General features: G+C 41.2%; 1 protein-coding gene across 1 annotated transcript in view; it reads left to right on the top strand.

The window, feature by feature from the left end:
* The window catches only part of si:ch211-186j3.6 (neural-cadherin), a gene marked incomplete in the record, with an annotated part of 280,048 nt that overhangs the window by 109,895 nt on the left and 160,569 nt on the right, over positions 1-9,584 (top strand). The window contains 1 exon segment of the mRNA XM_014015180.1: positions 813-1,062. Coding sequence (XP_013870634.1) covers positions 813-1,062 — 250 coding nt within the window.

Raw genomic sequence — 9,584 nt, 5'->3', positions numbered from 1 at the left:
TGCATGTATTATGTGTATGTTTTGTTTGTATGGGCATATGAGCTAAATGCAGTGTAAGGTGAATTGGAGAATTGAGTTTTTGATGGTGAAATGTTCTTGTTAGTGTAAAATATGCTTATTCAACTCCCTGGTGGTCTTTTCAGTTTTAGCAAGGCAATCAATTTGTGGCCATTTGGTCTTGGCTTCATGGATTCCCAATGTGTGCTGCAAGAGCAGAAGTGTTTCAAAATGACTGTCCTTACAGTTCTTGCTGTGTAAATATCACTTAACTTGTGCTGCAGAGGCCAACATTTAAAGGAGTGGGAGCTTCACTTTTTTCCATCATTGCATTTGTCACACAGACTGTAGGAATTCATTGCTTTCGTTGAAAGCACTGAAATGAAAAAAAAAAAGCCAAATAAATAGAACAAATCTACTATATTCTAAACCCTTTACAGGGATAAACAAAAAATGTTTTTTTTTTTTTGTGTGTGTGTACATTCTCCATTTTGGTAAAACAGTAAATACTCAATAATTACACAATACTTGTTTAATGTCTTCAGGTTCTTCTTTAAAGTACTTTACACAGTTTCTTACCTAACTTCCCGCTGGGATCAATAAAGTATTTTTGAAGTTGAATTTAATTGAATTCTTATTGATACATTTGAACACATTCATACAGCCACTGCAGCTGCAAAACCCTTAAGCTTTTCTGCATTTTTTACTTCATTAACTTAGATTCTGTAGATTTGTCATCATTAAGGTTCAGTGTTGTTGGTGTTTAGCTCTTCTAAATTATTTTATTTTTTTCTGTTCTTGTCTATTTTCTTTAGTGTCAGCCAGTGACTGTGACTCAGGCACGAATGCAGAGCTTACCTATTATACCCTGAGTCCAGATTTTTCCATTTCCCCTCATGGGACCATCTTCCCAGCGGGGCCTTTGGACTACGAAAGACCCAATCACCTGTATGAGTTTGTTGTCATGGCCATTGACAAGGGAGAGACCCCTCGCACAGGCACCACAACAGTACGGATTAGAATGGCCAATGTCAATGATGAGGCACCTGATTTCTCCCAACATATGTAAGTAAGAATGGAGCTAAACTCATAAATAATTAGTTTATATGAGAAAAAACATATTGTTTCAATAGACTCCAATATACACTTTGTTTGGTGTTGTGTTTTTATTGCTTAGCCTTCGGCTAAGAAATGATTAGTGCTTTGAATTGTGCTCTTCAATCTTTCATTTCCATTTAGTTACGGTATATATTTTTATATAGATTGTTATAACATTTTTTATTGTTTTAAATCTTTTATTTTCAATGATACACGTACAGTACTTTGTTGCAGCTGTGGGTGTTTTTTAAGTGGAAAGTTGCAAATTACATTTACTCGCAGCACATAATATGTACTTTGAACTTTTTAAAATATATTTTTTTCTAATCTATAATGTTACTGAAGTATATTTTATTTGAAGTATTTTGTTTAGCTAGATTTGAAATTCCATTCATTCTATAAATATGTGAATTCAAATCAAGAGGAGAAAAAATATGCACACCATAATCCTGCAGTGATTGGATCTGTTCCACCAGTCAGCTGGTATTTAATCTGGCTTGAAGTGATAGTGAGACTCAGTAGAGAGGATGAGCTGCTGCTGCTGAGATCTCGCGAGAACTTGTGCGTAAGTAATGGTGGAAAACAGGTAAACATAATTCTCTCAGGTAAAACATAATACCCATGCAAAAAATTAATTTGTCTTAAGCATTATTAAACTTCCATTTTAACAAAAAAACTGGACGAAGAATCCTTGGAGAGTCTGGAGTTTTTTGTTGACGAGTGCTTTGAAAGAATCGTTATGGGCAATCCAAAGCTAACATCTGCAGGTAGCTCAACGGCTAGCACCCCGCTAGCGAAACGTAACCATTCTGAGGGCTCCAACAACACTACATCTCCAGATAAAACAAGTTTCACAGATATCCTGGAGTCTATTGAGCAGAAGCTAACTAGCTTGGATGGCCGACTCGCCCTTGTGGAGGTTCTCCACAAGGAATTCCAGCTTCTAAGGGAGTCTCTAGAGTTTAGCCAAAAACAGGTAACTTCGCTTGAAAAAGAAAATAACCAGCTGAGGGAGTCGGTTAAAGAACTCACCGAGGAGATGACACAGCTATGTGGAGAGCAAAAAAGGATGAGAGAGTCCATCCTGGACATGCAGGCCCGGAGTATGCGGGACAACCTCGTCTTTTCGGGGATACCAGAGCAAGCGGAGGATGACCTGGAGGAATCGGTCCGTGATTTCATTGAGAAAAAGCTGAACCTTCCACGAGATACGGTGAACAAGATCAAGTTTGACCGGGTACATCGACTGGGAGGTAAGAAGCCTAACAGCAAACTACCGCGGCCAATTATAGCTAAATTTGAGCATTATAAAATTAAAAAAAAAAAAAAAAGTTAAGAGCTGAGGCAGGGAGTTGCGTGGTAGGAACTTCAGCGTAAATGATCAATTTCCAAAACAGATTCTGGATAGAAGACGCTTTCTGTTTCCGATCAGAAAAAAAAAAAAAAAAACATCACTGAAGGCAGAAGGGCTGTTATATCYGTAAATAAGCTTTTCATTAACGGTCAGCTGTTTAGAGACCCGGGTATAACTCCATGGCTTTATTCTTCTTTATTTTTCTTTCTTCGTTTATTATTACATCACTTTCTTCTTTTATGTTTTTTCTTATTTTGATGCAAACCTATTTCCACACAGACACACATACTCATGCTCAATTATTTCCCATACATTCAAATGCTTCATAAAGAATATGCTTCACATATCGTCACAGCACCTACATCTTTTTTTTTTCTATATTACTACCGTCAAAATTTTACATAGTCAACAATCAGTGATTAYGATTTTCCCTGGGTCCTTTTATTTCTATGATAAATAATGTGGTTTTACTTTATTTTTACATGTACACGGCTGGGCACTTTAAGATTTGTCACTTGGAATGTGAATGGGGCTGGTAACAAACTGAAAAAAAAAAATAGAATTTTTTACCAGCTTAAAAGATTAAAGGCAGATATTGTATTACTACAAGAAATTCAAAAACTAAATTCAACTGTGGATGATTTTAAATCTCCTGAGTTCCCTAACATATTCTCAGCCTGTTATAATTCAAGACAAATAGGGGTAGCAATATTAATACATAAAAMTATCAACTTCACAGTATTAGATACAGTTATTGACCCGAAGGTAGATATATAATATTAAAATTTCTTTATTTAGCCAAAAATACTGTATTGCAAGCATACTTATATGGTCCAAATGTGAATGGTGCCTCATTTTTTTCATGATTTCTTTTCTGTTCTATCAAATCACCTGGATTGCTCATTGATTATTGGAGGCAATTTCAACTTTGTTCTAAATAACAACATCGACAGGATGAATACGGCTGGAGCTCAGCGCAGTTGGCAATCCACAAACATAGTTAAACAATATATGAGTGATTATGGACTTTGCGATGCATGGAGTGTTCTTCACCCTGACAACAAAGAATATACGTTCTTCTCACATGTTCATCACTCTTATTCTCRCCTGGACTATTTTTTAGTCAGAAKTTCATTGCTGACCAACATTTTAGACAGTGAGATACACCCTATTGCTGTCAGTGATCATGCACCAGTCTCTTTAACCGTAGGTAATAAGAAAGAAATAAAAACAAACATAAATTGGAGATTCGATACATCATTGCTCAATGATGAACAGTTTCTAAAATATTTTAAAGAGGAATGCACATCATATCTAGAGTATAATGACTTACCAGGAACATCAGCATCTACTCTCTGGGAGGCAGGGAAAACAGTTATGAGAGGCAAGATAATATCATATTCAACAAATAAAAAGAAAAAAATGAAAGTATTCACTATTTAGAGGAAGCCATCAAATTGTTAGGAACTTTGCAAGGCGAGGAAATACAGCAAAAAATGCGGAAGGCAAAATTAGAGTTAAATGAATACATAGACAAAAACTAAATTCTTGACACAACAACTAGACAAACCCTTCAAATAAGGATATTGAACAATTTTTGGAAAAGTGTCACTTCCAAAATTATCCAGTAACCAGTCTTTAGAAGTAGACTCTCCAATAACATCAGCTGAATTATGTGGAGCTGTTAAAAACATGCCAAACAAGAAAGCTCCAGGGGTTAGATTTATAAAACTGGCGTACGCACAATTTGAGCCCAGAAATTTGCGTACGCCACTTTTTACGCCAAGGTTGTGATTTATAAAATCCAAACTTGAGTGAAAATGTACGGTGCCTCACGCCAGCTCTGACCCATGCGTACGCTCATCTTGGAGACGTGAAACTGCGACACAGATGGTGAAGTGAGGAATTAGAGCCACACTGCGTCATGATCACTGTCAGATATTTAATTTCACTTCATCAGACTTAGATTTTTATTCAACTTTATCATCAGTTTTCTTAACAGGAATATTTATGCTTCTGCTGCTGAGCCATGAGGACCTTTGAAATTAAAAAAAAAAAACTTAAATCTTAAATAAAAGTTCCCGTGCACAAACCCTTCATCTGCTTCGTCCTCAGACGACCCTGACCCACAGACCCCTCCCTGACCCACAGACCCCTCCACAACAAGAACAGCTGGACAGCAAAAGTCACGCTTTAGATACACGTGCAGGGCGCGCCCACCTTGCCAGTGTGGATGTCATAAAACCACGTTTAAAGTCCGTGTTTGTCACGCGCGGGGTGTGTGTGTGTGTGTGTGTGTGTGGGGGTGCGGGGCGGGTGTCTGCCGCGGATAACAGAGCAGGCAGGAGGGGGAGAGGATGAGGAGAAAAGCGGTGGACTTACTTTTAATTTTATCTGACTTAATTTAATTTTTTTTTGTTGTTTTTATCGTCCTGCAGGCTCTGTGAGAAAATTAATTTGAAGCTGAGATTTTTATAAAAATCGTTAGATTACTCTAAAGCAAAATGAGGGAAAATCTGTGTCAATTACAGACATTCTGTTCACGTGAGCAGCTGTCAGTCAGCACTTGTCAACCTCCAGACGCACGATAGAGCGTGTCTGAACCAAGTACTTTTGTTGGCATTGAGCATCTGACTGATTTAAATACATCTTAACATTCATGAGGTACTTTGCATTGACTGTTTATGGTTGAGTGTGGGTATGTAGAGGGTAGAATCTGAGGCGGGACCTCGTGCGCAAACTCTGACGTGCGGCTGTGATTTATAAAGGAAAGATGCTCAGAAACATGCGTACACACTGTTTTATAAATCTGAATTTTTTTTGTCATACGCCATTTCCGCCTTTTGGCCGTACGTTCACTTTTAGTATGGTTTCCACGCAATCCTTTATAAATGAGACCCCAGGTCCGGACGGGTTCCCAGCAGAATTTTATAAAGAATTCTGGAATATTCTGGCACCAGTATTTTTTCAGAATGCKTCAGGAATCAGAGGAACATGGCAGGCTTCCATAACAAATGAATTCGGCCAACATCAGTCTCCTATTAAAACCAGGTAAAGACCCAGTACTACCTACAAGTTATCATACCATTTCCCTTATTAACATTGATGTTAAAATAATTTGTAAAGCTCTCTCTAAAAGATCAGAGAAGATAATTCCTTTCTTAATTCATCCTGACCAAGCCAGTTTAATAAAAAGAAGACACTTGACTACAAACTCACGTAAATTATATAATTTAATAGATTATTCATACAGTAAAAATATTGAAATGGCTATTTTGTCTCTAGATGCAGAAAAAAGCATTTGATAGAGTAAATTGGAAATTTTTATTTGGGTAGGGTAGGGTTGGCTGGGGGCGTGACATGGGGGCCGACCCATGTCAGCCCCCATGTCACGTGGGGGGGGTCGACCCAGCCCGGGTGTCTTTGTGTTATATGTTCTGATAGTGGCCCGAATGTTAGGGTGGGTGTAGTATGTCTTCTGGGGGTGGGGATTGGGTTGGTGGCCTTTGGTGGTGGCTGGGGGCCATGCTGGGCCGGCTGGTTGGCCCCTTTCCTGTGGCAGGGGCCTGCCCTGGGTGCCCCCTTGCTCTGTCGGTGGTTGGGTGGGCGCTCTTGGCTGGGTCGTCCTTGCTGGGGAACGGTAGCCTCTCTGGGCGATGGGCCGGCTATGGGGCTGGGGTCAGGTTTTGGGGGTCTGTGTGGCTCTGGGGGGTGGAGTGTTGGTCCCGGTTTCTGGTGGCCTTTGGGGCTCCGTCAGTCCATGGTCTGGGGTTCCGTGGGCTTGGCGGTTTGCCTGGAGGGAGAGGTATTTGGGCTGCTCTTCCTGGGTGGGTTTCAGGGAACGGGAGGGCTTACTGGGGCCAGCGGGGGAGCTGACTCCCAATGGGAGCATTTTACTCCTTCAACTTATTATCCCCATCCCTCACCGCACACCTCCATCCTCTTCACTTTGAACTTCACCCATGTAGGTTTTTTTTTTTTTTTTTGGTGCACAGTTGTTTTATAAGAACAACAGTATTACATTTCTATTTGCCATAACCACCTGGTCCCCAAATTTTATTGHACATCTTAGACATTCACTCTTAAMATTTTCATGRCATTCACATATAGGAACTTAWGGTGGGCACTCATGGCTATAGGTGGTCGGATGGCACCACTCTCGCCTCCTGTGCCTGTGCCCACCCCACAAGGTTTGCATATTGACTCTTAGGGTTTTGGGTTAGAGTAGTGGTAGAGGGGAAACTGGCACCACGCYGGCCTCTGCCTCTTCTTCTTTCCCTTTTTAATTGCTCTATAGAACAACACGTACCAACAGTACATCTGGGGGTGGGGGTGTGGGTGTCAGGGTCTTTATTCCCATCCCATTCCCCGACTGCCATTTGGGGAGGGGGTCCTGAAGAAGGGCAGGCCGCCGGGTGCAGTCCTGGGCTGTGGGTGGGCTCGGGGCTTGGATGGTTGCTGGGGGCGGGGCTGGCTCTCCATCCTCCCTGGTGCTGCTTGGTCTCCTGAGGTGTGGCTCTTGRTTCCTGTGGGTGGCCCCCTGGCCGGGGTGGCTGCCGGGTTCTGGGAGGTGATTGGCTGGGGGGGGGGGGTGCACTTGGCCGTTGGCGGTGTGGTGGGGTGGTCATGGGCATGGCTTCTCTGCTGCGAGGGGCTGGCCGGGCGTCCTGGTGCGCCCTGGGAGCCCGGACCTCTGTACCCTTTCCTGGGTCTGCTCTGGTGTGGCGGGTGCCAGTGGGGCCCATGAGTTTGTCTCTGCTAGCCCCGGGAGCTGTGCGTGTGGTCGCTGGGGGGACTCTCCCAGTTCTCCCCTATGGTCTGATCTGGGGGGTGGGTGTGCGGATCTTCCCGTGCGGGTGCCCCTTGGGGCTCTGTGCTTGGGATCCCTCTCGGGCCCTTGGGCTCTTGTCTTCCCTGTGTCAGCCTCGTRTCTTGGAGGTTGGGTCTTCGGTCCTCCACAGTCACTGTTAAATACATATTCCTTTGGAGAAATCATGTATATACACGCATGTTCACAACTGCTCACAAACTGGTGTTCTGATCCGGGGGGTTCTGACTGGTCACTGAGTGTGTACAAACTGTATGTCTGTGTGTATATACTGACAATATTTACGAATGTAGGCATGTATATATGTATATATTTATATATGTATGGGTATGTGTATATATTTACAGTATATATGCCCTCCATGTATTTATCCATTTATTTTTCAGGTGAGCAGACAGATGTTGGGTGTGTGGTCCTGTTTTGTCTTGGTGTACATTTAGTATACTTCTAATCTCTATTTCAATCTTTCTAATTGCTTCTCTCTGGGTTTTTCTCTCTTTCCCTATTTTCTCTTCACTTAAAAAAGTCACTGATGATGAAGAAATAAATAAACTAATATTTTTTTCAGTTTCATTTTCTACTGAAGTGAAAAAATTTAAAATAAACGAAGTGATAGTGAGACATGAAGGTAGCAGGGGCTTCTTGTTAAATAGACCCATAAATCTGTTGTACAAACCCCACCCATTCTGCACACTGCTTCATCTGCCAGAGTGGAACAAAATTTAGCCGACGTGCTTGTCCACTCGTCACTTATTAGCTGGCAGGCGTCTGAACCTCTGTGCCTATTTATGTAAAAAAAAGAAAAGAATTAAATAAACACCTGAAACTCCTGGACATGTTTTATCTGGCTTTAAGAGAAAGGACACTGCTTCATTATGTTAGCTGCTCAGAGAGACTGAGATGTAACTTCACATCTGAAACAAAGTTTATTACAGAAGATACTTTTTTTTTTTTACCACTCTGTTACTGTATCCCACCCTGTATTTGATCCTGGTTATTCTGGAGGCAGAAGTGAACCAGGCACAGAGATGGAAGTGCTGAAATTGTGATGTATTGTGTTTTAAAACTATCTGTTACAGATTTCCTTTTGGGCAGTGGTTTAATGAAGAGTGAATATGACTTGGCAATAAATAAAGCAATTGATTAAATACCTTTTTTATTATTAGCTTATTGAAAAAATCCCTTCTGTTGTTATTGAAACAAATATTTCAACTTGTTGATCACACACTGTTAGGCATGTCAGTTCATAAACTATGCATTTAAAATGCATAAAGCACATACAATTCTACTTGTGTTTAAGAGTGTTATAGAGACATAACTTGGATGTCCTGCAAATTCAGGTTAGGCCCTTACAGCTGCTTCCAAATTCAGCATAGCAGCTGCTGTTAACACCCCCACCACCACCACCACCACCTTCCTCCTCCTTACTGCAAAGGTCCCTGCATTTTTTAATTGGTTGATTTTCTGGCAGAGAGCTGGGCAGATTGGTGAAGCAGGGTCAATCAACCATGCCCACCAGCACCCTCAGGAGGCCCTGAGCCTGAACTTTGTGAGTGAAAATGTATTCTGTAATTGAGGAGGTCCTAGTGAAATGGGATGTTGGTATGGACAGAGTGATGTTGTAATGAAGTATTTTTATATTCAGTGCATCTGATATGCATGTGTTATTTTTTATAGAGGACTAGAATTTGTATGTATGCATGTGTATGTGTATGTGAGCTGGGTTTTATTGATTTGCTGTCAGTGACAGGCGAATAATCAGCATTTTCACTGTAATCTTCACCCTTCTACTACAGTTGACCCAGAAACACTTCTTGACAGTTTATGGTGTGCCATTCAAGTTTACTAAAACCATTATATGCAAAAATATATATATACACAACTCCAAGGTCAACTAAACAGTTACGTATATGATTTCTTGAATATGTAGATTTAAATGTGTGCACACAGAGACAAGACTGAGCAAACATCTGTGACACTCTTTGATGAAACAGACATTGGGGGACAGTGGAAAGATAAGCTTCATGTGGATAAAAAAATGTTACTTTCACTTTTCTGTTTGGCATATTGTGTTAGCGTGTGCACAAGGGAGAACAAACTTGAGTCTTGAGTCAATGTGTTTGATGAAAACCGAGGGAAGGAGAGCAAAGGCGAGGAAGGTCATTAAATATGTCATTATCCAGGCAGAAAATGTGGCCTATTTGTATCGATCTGTGGGGTTGGAAACATGCCGTAATGAGTACCTGTGTGTGTGTGTGTGTGTGTGTGTGTGTGTGTGTGTGTGTGTGTGTGTGTGTGTGTGTGTGT

The sequence above is a fragment of the Austrofundulus limnaeus genome, unplaced genomic scaffold, assembly GCF_001266775.1.
Source record: "Austrofundulus limnaeus strain Quisiro unplaced genomic scaffold, Austrofundulus_limnaeus-1.0 Scaffold124, whole genome shotgun sequence".
Classification (NCBI taxonomy): domain Eukaryota; kingdom Metazoa; phylum Chordata; class Actinopteri; order Cyprinodontiformes; family Rivulidae; genus Austrofundulus; species Austrofundulus limnaeus.
This window is presented reverse-complemented; position numbering and strand designations above follow the sequence as displayed.